Source organism: Salmo salar, chromosome ssa11 (assembly GCF_905237065.1).
Source record: "Salmo salar chromosome ssa11, Ssal_v3.1, whole genome shotgun sequence".
NCBI lineage: Eukaryota > Metazoa > Chordata > Actinopteri > Salmoniformes > Salmonidae > Salmo > Salmo salar.
Genome location: NC_059452.1, coordinates 29,337,501 through 29,359,583, shown reverse-complemented (window position 1 = coordinate 29,359,583; position 22,083 = coordinate 29,337,501). Strand labels below are relative to the sequence as shown.

At 46.3% G+C, this 22,083-nt stretch overlaps 1 protein-coding gene across 2 annotated transcripts in view; it reads right to left on the bottom strand.

Moving 5' to 3' along the window:
* Positions 1-22,083, bottom strand: part of LOC106587580 (alpha-ketoglutarate-dependent dioxygenase FTO) — a 162,446-nt gene that overhangs the window by 96,037 nt on the left and 44,326 nt on the right. For both annotated transcript variants that reach the window (XM_045689310.1, XM_045689311.1), the window contains exon 8: positions 3,854-3,978. In XM_045689310.1, coding sequence (XP_045545266.1) covers positions 3,854-3,978 — 125 coding nt within the window. The remainder of the gene's footprint in view (positions 1-3,853; positions 3,979-22,083) is intronic.

Below are 22,083 nucleotides of genomic sequence, written 5' to 3'. Positions count from 1 at the left end.
GTGTGTGTTTGTCCCTGGTTGGTATTAATCTGTAGTGTGTGGTCTGTGTGTGTTTGTCCCTGGTTGGTATTAATCTGTAGTGTGTGGTCTGTGTGTGTTTGTCCCTGGTTGGTATTAATCTGTAGTGTGTGGTCTGTGTGTGTTTGTCCCTGATTGGTATTAATCTGTAGTGTGTGGTCTGTGTGTGTTTGTCCCTGGTTGGTATTAATCTGTAGTGTGTGGTCTGTGTGTGTTCATTCACCTCCATGCTCTTTAGGCTCTTACCAGAGCCAGGGCCTGGGTCTCGTCTGCCCCTGAACACAGGGTGTCCAGGCTGGGACACACAGGGAGAGAGAGGCCCTTACAGCTGGGGCCTAGTGGCTGATAATGACCCCCCCCCCCCTACTGCTTTGGTGCCGTTGTCTCAGACACACACTAAGCTACACACACAGGCATACAACACACAGGAATGCACACACACACACACACACACACACACACACACACACACACACACACACACACACACACACACACACACACACACACACACACACACACACACACACATATCTTTGCCCACGCACACACGCACAGGAACATACACACATATTATTACATATACATCCTTATAAACTGGGTGGTTTTTGAAAGCTGATTGGCTGACAGTCATGGTATGTCAGACCGTACACTATGTGTACGACAAAACCACCTCGGTGGTTTATGGTATATGGCCAATATACCACGGCTAAGGGGTTGTATCCAGGCACTCCGCGTTGAGTCGTGCTTTAGGACAGCCCTTAAATGTTGTATATTGGCCATATAACACACCCCCTCGGGCCTTATTGCTTAATTATACAGATGGTTTCTGGAGTAAACTTTGAACATTGATATACTCAGAGTACAGGAACATTAGTTACACAAGAGACATGAGGAGTGCCATAATGAAGCTAGGGAGGGGCTGAGTGCAGGGAACATGATCATTTCTGACAGTACTGATAAGGGGAGGAACCGTTGAAGGCTCATATCACTTAGTTCCCTGCTTAGCGAGAAGGATGCAATGTTTAGAGATAAGGAAGAGACTCCACTAAAGTGGGGTATGAATACCACCACGGGGGAAGCCATGTCTTTTGTCTGAATACAGTTGTGTCGACCCTTTGGGAAGAATTCAACTTGGTTAAGCTTCTCTAGTGTCCGTGAGTTATTTTCTCTGAAAATTAGACCCTAACAATACCATGGCATTGTTGTATACTTGTTTCTGATTGGCTTGAAGGGCATTCTAGAGCATGCATTATTTCCAACGTTGCCAACTTTGTGACTTTTCAGACCCCTCCTGCGACTTTTATTGGTCAAATATTCTAGCTACTATCCACCCTGGCGTGTCGTGGCACACACCTTCCACATCGTGCATTATTTTCAATAGAACGCATAGCCCCTCGTTGATTATCCCGTACATAACATCCTCCCACACAAAACACATTATGTTTTGTGTGGGAGGGTGTTATGGGTGTATATGTGATAATATGTAGTGTGTGTGTGTGTCAAAGTTCAAATAGGGGGTGCTTATATTTGTCCTGTTTCACTGCAGGTACAAGCGGGTAACCTGTACGAGTGTGAGGTGTGAAATGGAAATGTACATCACAACTCCCCCTGAGACACCCTCGGAGAGTGTGTGTGTGTGTGTGTGTGTGTGTGTGTGTGTGTGTGTGTGTGTGTGTGTGTGTGTGTGTGTGTGTGTGTGTGTGTGTGTGTGTGTGTGTGAGAAAAAGGCACTGAAACAGTAGATAGGGGGGGTTACCACTACCAGAGTGGAGAGAGATGGAACCGCTAAAACAAACATATTATGTTTTGTGTGGGAGGGTGTTATGGGTGTATATGTAATAATATGTAGGGTGTTCACCCACTCTGGGCAGAGTGGGTGAAAACGCGCTTTGGTTATGAAATTTCACTTCCTTACGTTATAAAATACATCTTAACAAGACATATTATTATTCATGTTCTGAATCGTTCAGTGGGGTGTTTCTCTAAAAGCTACATTTGCATGACAGGAGCCGGATTAAATGTAAAAGGCTTTGGAGAAAAAAAACCTGGTATTCGCTCAGCGCTCCATTGACATTTCACAGAGATACGCTTGTTTTTGGGAGAAATCTTAAAGAGTACTGGAATTTCAAATGAATATGAAAAGTATATACTAAAATAAGAAAATACTACATGTCCTGTCTCAAAATCTATATCCATCTGACCTCTATACTGTTTAACGTCCTGTGGATTCAAGAAGAAAGTTCAATGGGAAAGAGAACCTGTCAAGTAGCCAGTAGCCTTAATTCATGGACAGAGTTCAGTCTGGCAGACGCCATGCAATTTTCCAGATTTTTGACCACTTTTTTTCTCTGGCCTCCATTGATTTAGTCACACTAATTCCGTCCGTCCTACAAGGTTCTGACAGAGAGATGAGGTTTGGACCATTGATTTAGTCACGCTAATTCTGTCCATCCTTCAAGGTTCTGATAGAGAGATGAGGTTTGGACCATTGATTTAGTCACGCTAATTCCGTCCGTCCTACAAGGTTCTGATAGAGAGATGAGGTTTGGACCATTGATTTAGTCACACTAATTCTGTCCATCCTACAAGGTTCTGATAGAGAGATGAGGTTTGGACCATTGATTTAGTCACACTAATTCCGTCCGTCCTACAAGGTTCTGATAGAGAGATGAGGTTTGGACCATTGATTTAGTCACACTAATTCTGTCCATCCTACAAGGTTCTGACAGAGAGATGAGGTTTGGACCATTGATTTAGTCACACTAATTCTGTCCGTCCTACAAGGTTCTGATAGAGAAATGAGGTTTGGACCATTGGTTTTCCGTCATTATTTAACCCACTGGGCAAAATATGCGTTTTTGCGTGCGTGTGTGTGCGTGTGCGTGCGCGTGCGTGTGCGTGTGTGTGTGGCCTTCCCTGTAGCTCAGTTGGTAGAGCATGGTGTTTGCAACGCCAGGGTTGTGGGTTCGATTCCCACGGGGGGCCAGCACAGAAAAAAAATATGTATGAAATGTATGCATTCACTACTGTAAGTCGCTCTGGATAAGAGCGTCTGCTAAATGACTAAAATGTAAATGTAAAAAAATGTGTGTGTGTGTGTGTGCGAGAGCACAGATGTGTGTGTGCATTCCTGTGTATGCATGCCTGCGTGTGTGGCTAAGTGTGTGTCTTTCTGAGACAAGGGCACCAAAGCAATGGGGGGGGTTACCACTACCAGAGTGGAGAGAGATGGAACAGATAAAACAAACATATTATGTTTTGTGTGGGAGGGTGTTATGGGTGTATATGTAATAATATGTATGTATAATATGTATTGTGTGTGTGTGGGGGTGGGGGGGGGGGGGAGGACAGAGATAGAACAGCTACCAGAGTGGAGGGAGAGATGGAACAGCTAAAACAACATGGTTGTGAGTGTGAGGCCTTGCTTAATCTGAATGAATGGGCTCTGTCTCTGTTCTAATCCATTGACCGGGCCTCATCTAGGGGAAGGAAGTTACTGGGCGATCCAATCCAAGACACACATGTCACCCTGATAGCTGCTAGGTCCAAGGCTCCCTCACTACAAACCTCCAACCCCCACGTCAGACCTGCAGACTATCTGAGGAATTCACTTCACATCACCTCCATTCCTACTGAAATTTCAACAATACTGATTCCTTTAGGTTTCTTTTCACACAATTCAAAGTGTAACAGGGTGTGATTCTGGAACATGTGCCATCCAGACACGTGTGCTTGTTTTCACATTTCAACATTGTTGTGTGTGAGTTTCTGTTTACTGTTGTTGTTGTTTACTGTTGTTGTTGTTTACTGTTGTTGTTGGTTATTTGCTTACCTGTCTCTCCATGTCTGTCTGTGCTGCTGTCTGTCTGTCAGGGCAGTTAGCAGGGTCTCTGCCATCTCTCTCCTGCCCTCCTCCGGTTGTCCCTCTTCCTCTACCGCTGCCAGTAAGAGTTGCGTCTGAAAGATAGGAAGTAAACAGGAAATGATGTATTAAAATGACATGGTTCCATATCTCGATTTTGTCTATGAATCCAAAGAAAACCATATCTCAGACTAATCAGGCCTAATTTGGCGCAGGCGGAATTTGTGTGGTTCTGAACACTTCCTGACGCGCCTGTTCGAGCTACACATTTCCTGGACATGTCATTTGATGCGTCTATTTGTCCTGGATACACCCATAGCAGCCTCTTGCGTCGGCGAGAAAACATTCAGAAACCGGTTGTTCTCACGAAAACGTCTCTAAAGTCCGAACAGTTTGAGCTACAGACTATTATGACCTCATCATGGCATCAAAGCTTAGACTCTCACGAAGACGGACGTGCTGTCTGTTTTGCTCTACAACGATCACAAGCCACACTCATTAGAACGTTTCTTTTTACATAGAAACTCATAAATAAGTATTGCCTTGTGATAATTCCTGATGTTTTGCTGATCTTTCTTAGAGATCCCAGACAAACATGAAATACTTACAGACAGACACAGACATGTTTTGTGGATATAACAGTACATTTTTGCAATTTCTGCCCAGGGCTATAATGCAGGGAATAGTGCCTATAATGCAGGAATAGTGTCTATAATGCAGGGAATAGTGCCTATAATGCAGGGAATAGTGCCTATAATGCAGGGAATAGTGCCTATAATGCAGGGAATAGTGCCTATAATGCAGGGAATAGTGCCTATAATGCAGGGAATAGAGTCTATAATGCAGGGAAGAGAGTCTATAATGCAGGGAATAGAGTATATTATGCAGGGAATAGAGTCTAAAATGCATGGAATAGTCTATAATGTATGGAATAGAATCTATAATGCAGGGAATAGAGTCTAAAATGCATGGAATAGTCTATAATGTATGGAATAGTCTATAATGTATGGAATAGAGTCTATAATGCAAGGAATAGTCTATAATGTATGGAATAGAGTCTATAATGCAGGGAATAGCATCTATAATACAGGGAATAGCATATATAATGCAGGGAATAGCGTATATAATGCAGGGAATAGTGTCTATAATGCATGGAATAGAGTCTAAAATGCATGGAATAGTCTATAATGCAGGTAATAGCGTCTATAATGCAGGTAATAGCGTCTATAATGCAGGTAATAGCGTCTATAATGCAGGTAATAGCGTCTAATGCAGGGAATAGCGTCTATAATGCAAGGAATAGCGTCTATAATGCAGGGAATAGCGTCTATAATGCATGGAATAGTCTATAATGCATGGAATAGAGTATATAATGCATGGAATAGAGTCTATAATGCATGGAATAGAGTATAAAATGCATGGAATAGTCTATAATGCAGGTAATAGAGTCTATAATGCAGGGAATAGCATCTATATTGCAGGGAATTGCATCTATAATGCAGGGAATAGTGTCTATAATGCAGGGAATAGTGTCTATAATGCAGAGAATAGCGTCTATAATGCATGGAATAGTCTATAATGTATGGAATAGAGTCTAAAATGCATGGAATAGTCTATAATGCAGGTAATAGCGTCTATAATGCAGGGAATAGCATCTATATTGCATGGAATAGCGTCAATAATGCAGGGAATAGTGTCTATAATGCAGGGAAGAGAGTCTATAATGCGAGAATAGAGTCTATAATGCATGGAATAGAGTCTATAATGCAGGGAATAGCGTCTATAATGCAGGGAATAGAGTCTATAATGCAGGGAATAGCGTCTATAATGCAGGGAATAGCATCTATAATGCAGGGAATAGCATCTATAATGCATGGAATAGCATCTATAATGCATGGAATAGTCTATAATGCATGGAATAGAGTCTATAATGCATGGAATAGAGTCTATAATGCATGGAATAGAGTATAACATTGCAAGGAATAGTCTATAATGCATGGAATAGAGTCTATAATGCATGGAATAGAGTCTATAATGCATGGAATAGAGTCTATAATGCATGGAATAGAGTCTATAATGCAGGAAATAGAGTCTATAATGCAGGAAATAGTGTCTATAATGCAGGAAATAGTGTCTATAATGCATGGAATAGCGTCTATAATGCAGGTAATAGCGTCTATAATGCAGGGAATAGAGTCTATAATAGAAGTCGACCGATTATGATTTTTCAACGCCGATGCCGATACCGATTATTGGAGGACCCAAAAAAGCCGATACCAATTAATCTGCCTGATTTTTAAAATGTATTTGTAATAATGACAATTACAACAATACTGAATGAACACTTATTTTAACTTAATATAATACATCAATAAAATCAATTTAACCTCAAATACATAATGAAACATGTTCAATTTGGTTTAAATAATGCAAAAACAAAGTGTTGGAGAAGAAAGTAAAAGTGCAATATGTGCCATGTAAGAAAGCTAACGTTTAAGTTCCTTGCTCAGAACATGAGAACATATGAACGCTGGTGGTTCCTTTTAACATGAGTCTTCAATATTCCCAGGTAAGAAGTATTAGGTTGTAGTTATTATAGAAATTATAGGACTATTTCTCTCTATACGATTTGTATTTCATATACCTTTGACTATTGGATGTTCTTATAGGCACTTTAGTATTTCCAGTGTAACAGTATAGTTTCCGTCCCTCTCCTCGCTCCTACCTGGGCTCGAACCAGGAACACATCGACAACAGCCAACCTCGAAGCAGCGTTACCCATGCAGAGCAAGGGGAACAACTACTCCAAGTCTCAGAGCGAGTGACGTTTGAAACGCTATTAGCGCACACCCGCTAACTAGCTAGCCATTTCACATCGGTTACACCAGCCTAATCTTGGGAGTTGATAGGCTTGAAGTCATAAACAGCACAATGCTTGAAGCACAGCGAAGAGCTGCTGGCAAAACGCACAAAAGTGCTGTTTGAATGAATGCTTACGAGCCTGCTGCTGCCTACCACCGCTCAGTCACACTGCTCTATCAAATCATAGACTTAATTATAATATAATAAACACACAGAAATACGAGCCTTAGGTCATTTATATGGTCGAATCCAGAAACTATCATCTCGAAAACAAAACGTTTTTCCTTTCAGTGAAATACGGAACCGTTCTGTATTTTATCTAACGGGTGGCATCCCTAAGTCTAAATATTCCTGTTACATTGCACAACCTTCAATGTCATGTCATAATTACGTATAATTCTGGCAAATTAGTTCGCAACGAGCCAGGCGGCCCAAACTGTTGCATATACCCTGACTCTGCATGCAATGAATGCAAGAGAAGTGACACAATTTCACCTGGTTAATATTGCCTGCTAACCTGGATTTCTTTTAGCTAAATATGCAGGTTCAAAAATATATACTTCTGTGTATTGATTTTAAGAAAGGCATTGATGTTTATGGTTAGGTACAGTCGTGCAATGATTGTGCTTTTTTCGCAAAGGCGCTTTTGTCTTCACAGTTCGCAACGAGCTGCTGCATATACCCTGACTTTGTTGCAAGAGAAGTGACACATTTTCCCTAGTTAAAAGAAATTCATGTTAGCAGGCAATATTAACTAAATATGCAGGTTTAAAAATATATACTTGTGTATTGATTTTAAGAAAGGCATTGATGTTTATGGTTAGGTACACGTTGGAGCAATGTGTACCTAAGCGATTATATGCAACGCAGGACAGGCAAGATAAACTAGTAATATCATCAACCATGTGTAGTTAACTAGTGATTATGATTGATTGATTGTTTTTTATAAGATAAGTTTAATGCTACCTAGCAACTTACCCTAGCTTCTTACTGCATTCGCGTAACAGGCAGGCTCCTCGTGGAGTGCAATGTAAAGCAGGTGGTTAGAGCGTTGGACTAGTTAACCGTAAGATTGAATCCCCGAGCTGAAAAGGTAAAAATCTGTCGTTCTGCCCCTGAACAAGGCAGTTAACCCACCGTTCCCAGGCCATCATTGAAAATAAGAATGTGTTCTTAACTGACTTGCCTAGTTAAATAAAGGTGTAAAAACATTATTTTTTAAAATATTTTTTTTATTAAAAAAGGAAATCGGCCAAATCGGTGTCCAAAAATACCGATTTCCAATTGTTATGAAAACTTGTAATCGGCCGTAATTAATCAACCATTCCGATTAATCGGTTGACCTCTAGTCTATAATGCATGGAATAGCGTCTATAATGCAGGTAATAGCGTCTATAATGCATGGAATAGCGTCTATAATGCAGGGAATAGTGTCTATAATGCAGCAATAGACTCATAGTTGATGTCACAAACTCCAAATTGAACACAGTTGCCACAGACTATTTGAATATTCATTTCCTGTACATACATTACATTTAAACGCCTTTTGATCAGGTTTTTGTTTGGCAGACCTCACTTGTGTAGTGACATTAGTAAATAATATTTTTGGTATCAAACGGTTTTTTATTCTGGTTGGCAGTTTCACATCAGAGGATGGCAAATTACCCCAAATATTAGAGAGTGAGTCAATTAATCACATATACCACTGGTGTGTAATGTGTGAGTATCCCCTGTTGAACATGAATTACAGGGCGGCTTAGAGTGTGACGTGGTGCATCAACGTTAATCTGGAACATACTGGTAACCTCTCCTCTCGCATTCCTCTCTCTGTTCCTCTCCTCTGTTTTCTCTCCTCCTCTGCTGTCTTCTCCTCTCCTCCTCTTCTCTAAGCTGCTTCAGAGGAAGTGAAATGAAAAGGGATCTGGCCGCCCAAATTAAATGCAGTTCTGTCAGTGCCGCTCAAATCCCTCTTTCCCTTCAGTCTTTTTCTCTCCTCCTGCCTTTTTCTCTCTCCCTCCAGCTCCGTCTCTCTTTCCATCTCTCTCTCTCCCGTCGTCTCTCGCTCTCTATCCCACCCTTGCTCTCTCTCTCCCCTCCATCTCTCTCTCCCTCTGTTTCTTTCCCTCCGTCTATCCCCTCAGAGGGAGGTGTGATGGATCTGTTACTCTGACTGACTCTGACTGCTTGTTAAGAGCAGTCTCTTCCTGTCACATCCACCAGTCACACACTTTCATTTCCTCCTATTACACAGCTCTCTCTATCTCCTCTCCATTCTCCCCCTCCTCTCTTTCAAAACCCACAATGCAAGGGAGACTCATTTTTCCCAGCCTTTTTAATCAGTTTCTGACAATCCACCTGTCTGTCATCATTGGTGTGAGGACAGGTTTGATTGTGGGTTCTTGAGAAGGGAGCAGAGCAGGATTCAGAGATGTTCAAATCACCCTCACTTCCCCCTACACTGACGGGACAGGTGTCAAAACATTTGATGACACGGGCGGCGAGCCAACGACATGCGACCGATTGCACCTGAGGAGAATGAGACGTCAGGTAAATCACCTGACCAGAGGAGAGAATGGTGGCTGGCTATAGGTCTGGTCCCTATGGAAACTGTACTGTAGCCGTCAACTTGCATCAAGCACTATTCTTCATATGATTGACAGCTTGAGAAACTATGAGAAAGTGCATTCCGTGTGTATCAACGTCTCTGAAATGAGTTCTCACCATCTCTATGGATTGCTTTCCTTTACAGTACTCCTAAATCATGTTTGTCTGCTGTGTGATTCAGCACTGCTGAGTAAAACTGAACCATAACTGAACTGAAACCTATTTAACCTGCTTTAACCCCACTAAATGCTGACTCTATATGTGTGTCTCTTCACCCTGGAGGTGTGAAGGGTCAGGGGTTCAGAGGAGAGGGGAAGAGCCCCTCTGTCCCCCCTCTGCCCCAGCATGGATGATGACAGAAGCCACCAAAGGAGCAGGAGAAGACCCACAACAGGACCCTCACACTGATGGCAGGCCTGAACTCATGCTCACCTCTCCTGTTAATTCTTAGTAAACACAATGGCAACAGGCTCCCGAGAGAGGTGTGTGTGTGTGTGTGTGTGTGTGTGTGTGTGTGTGTGTGTGTGTGTGTGTGTGTGTGTGTGTGTGTGTGTGTGTGTGTGTGTGTGTGTGTGTGTGTGTGTCTCTCTACGTGTGTTTGTTGTGCTGTGTTCAGGAGGGTCTGACTGACCGGTGATGAGTGACGCCTTCAGGTTTAGCCCCAGGCTGATCCCCAGGCCCTTTAGAGACTCTACTGCTTGTTTACTGCACTGGGCCAGAGCAAGCTCCTTACCACCCCCCAGACCCACACCTACCCAGACCGACCCAGCCCAGCCTGCACTACACCCACAGCCCCACACCTACCCAGCCCAGCCTGGCCTACTCCCACAGCCCCACACCTACCCAGCCCAGCCTGGCCTACTCCCACAGCCCCACCTGCCCTACACCCACACCTACCCAGCCCAGCCTGCACTACACCCACAGCCCAACACCTACCCAGCCCAGCCTGCTCTACACCCACAGCCCCACCTGCCCTACACCCACACCTACCCAGCCCAGCCTGGCCTACTCCCACAGCCCCACCTGCCCTACACCCACACCTACCCAGCCCAGCCTGCACTACACCCACAGCCCAACACCTACCCAGCCCAGCCTGCTCTACACCCACAGCCCCACCTGCCCTACACCCACACCTACCCAGCCCAGCCTGGCCTACTCCCACAGCCCCACCTGCCCTACACCCACACCTACCCAGCCCAGCCTGCACTACACCCACAGCCCCACACCTACCCAGCCCAGCCTGCCCTACTCCCACAGCCCCACCTGCCCTACACCCACACCTACCCAGCCCAGCCTGCCCTACAACCCCACCTACCCAGCCCAGCCTGCCCTACACCCACAGCCCCACCTACCCAGCCCAGCCTGCCCTCCACCCACAGCCCCACCTACCCAGCCCAGCCTGCCCTACACCCACAGCTCACACCTACCCAGCCCAGCCTGCCCCACATCCACAGCCCCACCTACCCAGCCCAGCCTGCCTTACACCCACAGCCCCACCTACCCAGCCCAGCCTGCCCTACACCCACAGCCCCACCTACCCAGCCCAGCATGCCCTACACCCACATCCCACACCTACCCAGCCCAGCCTGCCCTACATCCACAGCCCCACCTACCCAGCCCAGCCCAGCCTGCCCTACACCCACATCCCACACCTACCCAGCCCAGCCTGCCCTACACCCACAGCCCCACCTACCCAGCCCAGCCCAGCCTGCCCTACACCCACATCCCACACCTACCCAGCCCAGCCTGCCCTACACCCACAGCCCCACCTAACCAGCCCAGCCTGCCCTACACCCACAGCCCCACCTACCCAGCCCAGCCTGCTCTACAACCACAGCCCCACCTACCCAGCCCAGCCTGCCCTACACCCACAGCCTCACCTACCCAGCCCAGCCTGCCCTACACCCACATGCCACACCTACCCAGCCCAGCCTGCCCTACATCCACAGCCCCACCTACCCAGCCTGCTCTACACCCACATCCCACACCTTTATCATCTCAGCCTCATCTGTTAGCACCGGGTGGCCCTCTCCTCCCCCTCTGTTTACATCCAGATGACAGCACCCGTCCTCAGCTTCCTGATGCTGCCCAGAGATGTCCCCGTGACCCGGGGTTGGGACCAAGGGGGAGAGAAAGGGCAGAGGGGAACCTATAGCTGCCACACCCAGATCCAGCTATACTCTTGTCCACCAGTTCCAACATTGTGCATTTAATCTAAAGAAAGGCCTCCAGATTTCCTAGTTTAGGTAAACGAAACACAAACATAGACTGAGAACAACTTCTAAAGACCAAACCCCAGGGCAGTCCGCGGCTTCTCACTGACACATTTTACATTTTAGTAATTTAGCAGACGCTTATCCAGAGAGGGGGGGGGGGGGGGGGGTTCCACCATTGGTGCCAGGACAGAGGAGAGATTGGACTGGGCTGAGCGGGAGTGCCAAGAGACCAGAGGTAGCTGAACGGAGTGTTCGGGTTGGGATGTAAGGTTTGAGCATAGCCTGAAGGTAGGGATGGGCAGTTCCTCTTGCTGTTCTGTAGGCATGTACCATGGTCTTGTATTGGATGTGAGCTTCAACTGGAAGCCAGTGGAGTGTGCAAAGGAGCGTGGTGACATGAGAGAACTTGGGAAGGTTGAAAACCAGGCAGGCTGCAGCGTTCTGGATAAGTTGCAGGGGTTTGATGGTACAAGCAGTGAGCCCAGCCAACAGCGAGTTGCAGTAGTCCAGACGGGACAGGACAAGACCCTGGATTAGGACCTGTGTGAGGTAGGGTCGAACTCTACGGATGTTGTAGAGCATGAACCTGCAGGAGCAAGTCACTGCTTTGATGTTTGCAGAGAACGACTGGGTGTTGTCTAGGGTAACGCCAAGATTCTTTCCACTCTGGGAGGGTGACACTGTGGAGTTGTCAACCGGGATGGAGAGGTCTTTGAGCGGGCAGGCCTTCCCCGGGAGGAAGAGCAGCTCAGTCTTGTCGAGGTTGAGCTTGAGGTGGTGGGCAGTCATCCAAGTTGAGATATCTGCTAGGCACGCAGAGATGAGTGTCGCCACCTGGGTGTCAGAAGGGGGGGAAAGTGAAAAGTAGTTGAGTGTTATCCGCATAGCAATGATAGGAGAGACCATGTGAGGATATGACGGCGCCGAGTGACATGGTGTATGGACAGAAGAGGGCCTAGAACCGAGCCCTGGGGGACACCAGTAGTGAGAGTACGTAGTACAGACACAGATCCTCTCCATGTCACCTGGTGACACGCACAACTAACAAACAACTATCTAACATCTGATCTCAAATACCCCCATTTGTGTTTCCATATAGAACGACTGGGAACAAAATAAAAGCGAGGGTAGACGGGACTGTATTATTATGGTGCTATGCTTCACTACCAGTCCAAAAGTGACTGGTTTGGTCACAGTGTAACTTACAGAAAGTATATTACTGGAGAGGAAGTAGGAAGTGATAGGAAAATAAGCTCCAGAGTGGTTCACATACCATAAATACTGTAGTGCATTCAGACTGACCCTAGAGTATCTTTCAAATTGTTAACACCCCATGAAAAGTCTTACTGCCTGACTTCAGATCAGCAGTTGCAGGCATGTTGGATTATATCTGGCTCTACTCCCTCTTTTGGACCAGGCTATGACTCACACTCTTCTCCCCACACTGTAGTTAAAAGTTACACACAGATCTAAGATCAGATTACCCTACCCTCAATTCTATCCTTATCCATTACGGAGTAAAGACATATCTGACCCTGTATCAGTGGTTAGAGATAGGGACAGCATATACCTTACTGCTCTGCCCACCTCTGTCTGTCTGACTGGCAGCTACACCTCTACCTCTTCCAGTTTTCCCCCAACTCCCTGGCACAGTCACATTTACCAGTCCCAGCCATGTACAGGCCTCCTCGTCAGACTCTCTGTGCCAACTACAGGCTGCCCATAATGGAGGCCTAGCCCAGCCCAGTAATCCATCCTTCTGTTTACGACTGCTGGGGCCTCTCTTACACAACCAGCTACATGGAGGAGCTCATGTCACGCTGACCAAGATGGCCAACCTCAAACATCCACACAGATATCTGAACCAGCCAGTCTTAACCCTGCTCTCTCTCACTCTGTCTCTCTCTCTCTCCCCATCTCTCTCTTCATCCAGCTCTACTCTCAATCACTCCATCTCCCCTTTTGGTCTGACGCTATCACTCTAGCTCAGGGTAGATTTCAGGCCTATTCTCCAACTCTTCTGACACTTAGTGGCTGCTCCAGTTGCTCCTGCCCCGACATCTTATTTCATAGGCCCAGGGAGTGGGAGTTTGCTAATACATGAAACCAATATGACTTCCACAACTGGTCGGAGGAAAAAGGCATCAGGCACCTTGCTTCAGGTAATTGATAGCTTCTGCTGGGTGATACGGACAACCAGGGAACTGTGATCATGCTGTGTGTGTGTGTGTGTGTGTGTGTGTGTGTGTGTGTGTGTGTGTGTGTGTGTGTGTGTGTGTGTGTGTGTGTGTGTGTGTGTGTGTGTGTGTGTGTGTGTGTCTCGCTCTGGCTTCCCAGGTTACGTTGCTCTGGGGGTAACAGTCACACGGCTGGAAACATTATATTAGTCTAGGAAATAAGCTCGAGCCACTTTCACTTTCCTGTGACATCACACAACTTCCAGTAATAAAAGTGCTGTTCTTACCTATTCCTGCATATCATGACATTAGAGATGCACCATATAGAGACCTGGCTGAAATTTGATTTGCCAAATTTCCACGAGGACTGGTGGGAAGATAGCTAAACCTTCTGCATGGGGACTGAGTGGGATGGTTGGGGTGAATTAGTGTCATGGGTTGACTTGGTCTCATCACTGTCAGGCTCCTTTCCACTTTGAAGGCCCCTGACTGTTGACATCACTAAAGCTGAGCAGGCATTGGAGTGAACAGGCTGAGGGGTGGGGGGCTGGAAAAACACTAGGCCTCTTACAGAGAAGGGGTAGGAGGAGGTCTTATGTCTATTCAGGCCCCTAGAGATGAGTTGGTGTGTGTGTGTGTGTGTGTGTGTGTGTGTGTGTGTGTGTGTGTGTGTGTGTGTGTGTGTGTGTGTGTGTGTGTGTGGTACTTGTGATCTCCGTGGTGATTGAAAGGTTGCCCTTTCCCCCAGATTGACCCCCTAAGGGTCGTGGATGCCATCAATTGTCACCCCCAAACTGGGCTTCCCTATACACACCGGATTATATGAAGTGTAAAACATTAGAAAAATGTGTCTGAAACATCAGAGAAGCACATTTGAGCAGACAAGGGGGGGTTGTAAAGAGACACCATAGAAGGAGTAGCCCTCAACAAGTGAGTGTGTTTGAAGGCATTGTCATGCACTAGCAAGGGCAGGGCGTCTATGTAAGGCAGAGCTACAGTCCATCTTTAAGGGCAGAATGCAGGGAGGACGGACGGATGGACATATGCTTTGCACAGGGCCAAATGAGGCAGAACCCGATTGGCTTTTGTGGTCGTCTCTTTTGTTGGCAAAGAAAAAGCAAATCTGTTTGAGGGTCGCAATCCAACAGTCCAATTCAGCCCCACAAACATCACACAAAAACCCTACTCGCACGTCTCTAACCGTCGCACAGGTCAGCATGAGAGCGGATCCAGTTGAATTTAATGGTTAAACCACATACCCCCATCTAAATGAGCTCTGCAGATGGCTACCACACACACACAGATTTGCCTCCACATCAGGGGACTGGTAAGGACACACACATTCTACACAGACTACTACCCCAGCCTTCCTGACCTAGACAAAATGAATCACTGTCCACCATAACAAAGCATCTGAGGTGTAAGGACTAATTTAGGACAGAAAAGATGGAGCTTGACAGAGATGGAAGACACATGGCACTTGCTCACATGAGCATGCTACTAGACTGCTCCCTCCCTCCACCTAAAAGTTGATCACAGATTGTTGTAGATAGCAGATTCGGATGAGCACCTCTCTCTTGCCAATAAAATATTTTTGCTGACTGGGGGAAAGCCAGGATCTCTCCCAGAAAGTTACAATGCTCCACACTTCATTTCCTAAAAAATGCTAAACCAATAATGGGGATTTCCATAAATCTCCTGCAGCATCGCTAGCACAGGAGAAGGTGGTTTAGCATGTCTATAGGGACAGAACTGGGCCATTTATAGGAGGTAAGCTCTGATTGACTAGAGTTAACATTAGAGTAGGGCTGAAAATGCTGTGATTTAACTGTTCCATTGAAAGAACACAGACCTCAGACCCATCAGTCAACCCCAGCTCTGGCTAGAGAGGTATGTGACTATATGAACAGAAAGGCCTGAGGTCCATCACAGCTCTGGCTAGAGAGGTATGTGACTGTATGAACAGAAAGGCCTGAGGTCCATCACTGCTCTGGCTAGAGAGGCATGTGACTGTATGAACAGAAAGGCCTGAGGTCCATCACAGCTCTGGCTAGAGAGGTATGTGACTGTATGAACAGAAAGGCCTGAGGTCCATCACAGCTCTGGCTAGAAAGGTATGTGACTGTATGAACAGAAAGGCCTGAGGTCCATCACAGCTCTGGCTAGAGAGGTATGTGACTGAATGAACAGAAAGGCCTGAGGTCCATCACTGCTCTGGCTAGAGAGGTATGTGACTGTATGAACAGAAAGGCCTGAGGTCCATCACTGCTCTGGCTAGAGAGGTATGTGACTGTATGAACAGAAAGGCCTGAGGTCCATCACTGCTCTGGCTAGAGAGGTATGTGACTGTATGAACAGAAAGGCCTGAGGTCCATCACTGCTCTGGCTAGAGAGGTATGTGACTGTATGAACAGAAAGGCCTGAGGTCCATCACTGCTCTGGCTAGAGAGGTATGTGACTGTATGAACAGAAAGACCTGAGGTCCATCACAGCTCTGGCTAGAGAGGTATGTGACTGTATGAACAGAAAGGCCTGAGGTCCATCACTGCTCTGGCTAGAGAGGTATGTGACTGTATGAACAGAAAGGCCTGAGGTCCATCACAGCTCTGGCTAGAGAGGTATGTGACTGTATGAACAGAAAGACCTGAGGTCCATCACAGCTCTGGCTAGAGAGGTATGTGACTGTATGAACAGAAAGGCCTGAGGTCCATCACAGCTCTGGCTAGAGAGGTATGTGACTGTATGAACAGAAAGACCTGAGGTCCATCACAGCTCTGGCTAGAGAGGTATGTGACTGTATGAACAGAAAGGCCTGAGGTCCATCACAGCTCTGGCTAGAGAGGTATGTGACTGTATGAACAGAAAGACCTGAGGTCCATCACAGCTCTGGCTAGAGAGGTATGTGACTGTATGAACAGAAAGGCCTGAGGTCCATCACTGCTCTGGCTAGAGAGGTATGTGACTGTATGAACAGAAAGGCCTGAGGTCCATCACTGCTCTGGCTAGAGAGGTATGTGACTGTATGAACAGAAAGGCCTGAGGTCCATCACTGCTCTGGCTAGAGAGGTATGTGACTGTATGAACAGAAAGGCCTGAGGTCCATCACTGCTCTGGCTAGAGAGGTATGTGACTGTATGAACAGAAAGGCCTGAGGTCCATCACAGCTCTGGCTAGAGAGGTATGTGACTGTATGAACAGAAAGGCCTGAGGTCCATCACTGCTCTGGCTAGAGAGGTATGTGACTGTATGAACAGAAAGGCCTGAGGTCCATCACTGCTCTGGCTAGAGAGGTATGTGACTGTATGAACAGAAAGGCCTGAGGTCCATCACAGCTCTGGCTAGAGAGGTATGTGACTGTATGAACAGAAAGGCCTGAGGTCCATCACTGCTCTGGCTAGAGAGGTATGTGACTGTATGAACAGAAAGGCCTGAGGTAGGGCTACATTACTGTGTGAAAGACCTGTCAGATCCCACTCATGTCTTTATCCTGGGAGTGAAGCTGGCAGGTCTGCTAAGTCTGTTAGAGAGAGAGGAATACATAGTGGACTAGTATGAGTTCCCTAGGGGTGCAGTCCCATTGTAAAGGCTGTAGTAGAGTACTGTCAGGGCTAATACAGACAGCTCCTCTATAAGGTCCCCAGGCTCTGACAGACATGAGGCTAACTGACCCGTATGAACCCCTGTCTCCTGTACTGGGTGGCCTAGAACAAGACAACCACCATTTACATTCATGAGTAATATGAGTTAGAACATGGAAAGGATACTATCTGTTTTTAGACTTTATCCCACTACACACACAACCCTGCTCTACAAACACACTCCTGCTCATTTCATTGTGTGTGCTCCTGCTCCCCACCCAGGGAGCCAGGCAGGGTGATGGGAGCTGAGTGGGTAAACAGTGTTTATAAGGTAGTTAGCCAGCAGAGAGAGGATGCAGCCCTCCAGGCAGCTCTTACCCAAATAAAACAGACATTTATTACACCGTACATGACCCTCTCATTACACATAAATAGGAATTAATGAGAGCTATATCTGGCGCTCCCCACGGAGGGAGGCGGGCCCCTCTAAAGGACGGTAATTACACTGTCCTACATCTCATCCACTTAGCACCGCCTACTAGAGTGAGCTATCTGGAGGGGTGGAGGGGAGACTGTACTGTATCATTGTGTTTTTTAGAGCAAAATAATCATCTTGAGAGTATAGTGTGGAGGTATATATCGACCAACAAACACACTTGATGTTTTATCTCAGTTGGCTTGTCCACCGCATACAGGACCTCCTGAAAGAGAAAACAAACTAAGAAACAAAATAAGGAACTTCCCAGCATGTTACTGAGCTCCCCTAATCCTCTCACTTCTCCTCCTCTAGCACCCATCCTGCATCACATCATCCATCTCCCTCCCCACATCCATTCATCCATCCATCCACTATCTCTACCTCCTCTAGCACCCATCCTGCATCACATCATCCATCTCCCTCCCCACATCCATTCATCCATCCATCCACTATCTCTACCTCCTCTAGCACCCATCCTGCATCACATCATCCATCTCCCTCCCCACATCCATTCATCCATCCATCCACTATCTCTACCTCCTCTAGCACCCATCCTGCATCACATCATCCATCTCCCTCCCCACATCCATTCATCCATCCATCCACTATCTCTACCTCCTCTAGTACCCATCCTGCATCACATCATCCATCTCCCTCCCCACATCCATTCATCCATCCATCCACTATCTCTACCTCCTCTAGCACCCATCCTGCATCACATCATCCATCTCCCTCTCTCTCTCTCCCCACATCCATTCATCCATCCATCCACTATCTCTACCTCCTCTAGTACCCATCCTGCATCACATCATCCATCTCCCTCCCCACATCCATTCATCCATCCATCCACTATCTCTACCTCCTCTAGCACCCATCCTGCATCACATCATCCATCTCCCTCTCTCTCTCTCCCCACATCCATTCATCCATCCATCCATCATCTCTACCTCCTCTAGTACCCATCCTGCATCACATCATCCATCTCCCTCCCCACATCCATTCATCCACTATCTCTACCTCCACTAGCACCCATCCTGCATCACATCATCCATCTCCCTCCCCACATCCATTCATCCATCCATCCATCCAATATCTCTACCTCCTCTAGTACCCATCCTGCATCACATCATCCATCTCCCTCTCTCTCTCCCCATATCCATTCATCCACTATCTCTACCTCCTCTAGCACCCATTCTGCATCACATCATCCATCTCCCTCTCTCTCTCTCTCCCCACATCCATCCATCCACTATCTCTACCTCCTCTAGTACCCATCCTGCATCACATCATCCATCTCTCTCTCCCCACCTCCATTCATCCACTATCTCTACCTCCTCTAGCACCCATCCTGCATCACATCATCCATCTCCCTCTCTCTCTCTCCCCACATCCATTCATCCACTATCTCTACCTCCTCTAGCACCCATCCTGCATCACATCATCCATCTCCCTCTCTCTCTCTCCCCACATCCATCCATCCACTATCTCTACCTCCTCTAGCACCCATCCTGCATCACATCATCCATCTCCCTCTCCCCACATCCATTCATCCATCATCTCTACCTCCTCTAGCACCCATCCTGCATCACATCATCCATCTCCCTCTCCCCACATCCATTCATCCATCATCTCTACCTCCTCTGTCTCCCTCTCTCTGACTGCCATTTAAATCCTCCCATTATCTCTTCCTCTACTTTCCCCCGCGTGTCTCCACCCTCCTCCCTCCTCCCCCTCACCTGAAACGTCCCAAATAATCTGCGGCATCTTCTCCAGAATTCCTCTCTTTCTTTGCGATTCTTCAAGCGAATCAGACAATTTTACACTCCTCTTCCCGTCAGGATTCCCCCGTTCTCCTGCTCTTTGTTCTCAACGCAGCTTAACGCACTTAAGAGCCTGAACACGATAGCTCCACTGATGACTTTGGAGAATTAAAATGGGGAATTGCACAACATGTGCAGAGGGGTGAGACTGGGGGAATAGGTAGGTGGGGTACTTCAGTTTTGAACTTTGCTACTACTGTGTCTTGCCTCTACTCTGCCTGCGACACAGAAAGAGTGTACCAACCAACAATAAGGTGTTTATTCACAGATAATAAAATTAAATATCAAGGGGATGAGCCTGGAAGAATCAGAGTGGAATCTATCTCTGGGGATGAACATACACGTTTGCTACAGGAAAACATTAATCAATTTTACAATATGTTTTTTACTCGCAGAAAACAAAACAACCACCCTTCTGTGTCTGGGGGAAAAGGTGGGACTGAATGTTCCTGTCTGCTGCTACACTGTCTAGAGCCAGAGCCTACAGTGAAGCAGCACTTCCTCCAACAGTATGCTTTTCATTCCCACAAAAGAAAAACAGAACCGCCCCTCTGTGTCTGTGTTAATGGACTGGATCCCACACAGAGACGAGCATCAGATCAGTTGGAGAATAAATAATTACACCAGGATCAAAGTGATGCAATAATTGCATGTCAAGTGTTGGTTAACGTTAATGTCTATTGTCAGCAGAAAGAGGGTGTGCTTTGGTATGGGAGTATGGAGACATCTTTCTTTCATCTCTGTTTAACTCTCTCACTGTCTGTCATTCTCTAGCTCTGTCTCTCTCTCTCTCTCTCTCCCTCTCTTTCTTGCTCGTTCTCACTCTTTCTTTCTCTCCTCTCTCTCCCTTCAATCTCTTTCTTTCTCACTCCATATATCCTTTCCCCGCTCTCTCTCTCCCTCTCGGTTTCTGTGACAGAAGCAGGCAGGGAGAGGCTAGGCCCTGCAGCTAGCCCGCCCGTCCTCCCGTCCACAGCCACAGTGAATGTGATTAAGCTGAGCAGTGATTAATCTGCTCTGCCCTGTAATTCCTCTTTACCACTTTAATGGATGTTATCTCCCCCCTCTGAAGACTTATCTTGCTGATCAGGGCCCGGCTAGGAGGAAAAACAACCTGCTAAATAAATAAATAACGGAGGAAGGGGATTGGAGGAGCTGCTAAGAGGAGAAGACAGATCACTCCCTGTAAAGTGCTCATTTGTTTTCTAAGAAAAATAGACAAGTGACTTCAAAGTCTGTCAATACATTAGAAACACTGTCAACATCACAATCCACCAGACATACAAAATGAATTACCCAAACTGGTGTCAATAACAAATATCTTTGTATTTTATGAACGCACAAAGAAAGGGAGAGATATTCTATAAGTAAAGCACTTCCTTATTTAATGTGTCCATATTAGGAGTTCATCTAAGATGAAAAGTAGGGTAATGATGTCTCAGACTGCCCCATACATTCCATATACAGTAAAGACCTACAGCACTGAGCAACTTGGCTCCGGTCTCTTCCCATTGTGTGAACCAAAACACCCTAAATCACCCCCCCTTTCTCCAGAAGACAATGACTTGTATTATGTTTACTGTTAAATTATCAGAGAGAAAAATCACACACACTATTACATCTATGACTAATAATGATAGCAAATTAAACAGAAAAAGCAGGATGTGGTCAATCATTGTTAGGTATTGTTTAAAAATGACACAGAATAAATCCCCAGAGCCTAGGAGAGTGCCTTCAACATCACGTCAACAGCTGAATTGGATTTAGACCTTGGGAGGCTGTATGTGTAGCGTGTGTGTAGTGTGTGGCATGTGTGTGGTGTGTGCGTGCACACAAGGTTGGGTGGCCTGTGATGGAGGCCTTCTGTGCAGTGAAAGGGTTAAAAAATCCCTTTCTATTCACTCTCTCACACACAGTGTTTTTACTGTAGATTCTGTCACACAGCCAATCCCCTACTGAGATTCCAGTCAGTACCTATGTCTTTAGGTACAAAGCCTGCGGGCTGCAGTGGCTGCAGGTAACATAAACACTGCTGCCTTGCCTCCGCAGCCCCACTCCGCAGCGCACCGTATCTGTGCTGCATGAAATTCTCTAAAGGGGTTTAAGTATTTACCCAGAACACTATCAGGCTCTGCCGAAAATGCAGCTTACCCTGTTGAATAAGTACTTCAAAGAGAATCGCAAATACCTTTTGCCTGCGATTTATGCTCCCTTTTCTACCCCTCTCTCTCTTACTTTTCTTCTCATTTTATATTTCCCCTCAACACAAGCCGGCTCCGTAATGTAAAATGTATTATCAGCCATATATTTCCTTTTTAAATGAATAATAACAATAATCTTGGAGTAATTTCTTTTCAGTGTGGAGCGTTGTAAATAGGTTGCAGCAGGTGTGTTAATATAGAGCTGGAGGTAAACAAGGCCGAGCTAGAATGAACACCAGGATTATACACTAGTCTGTGATAAGG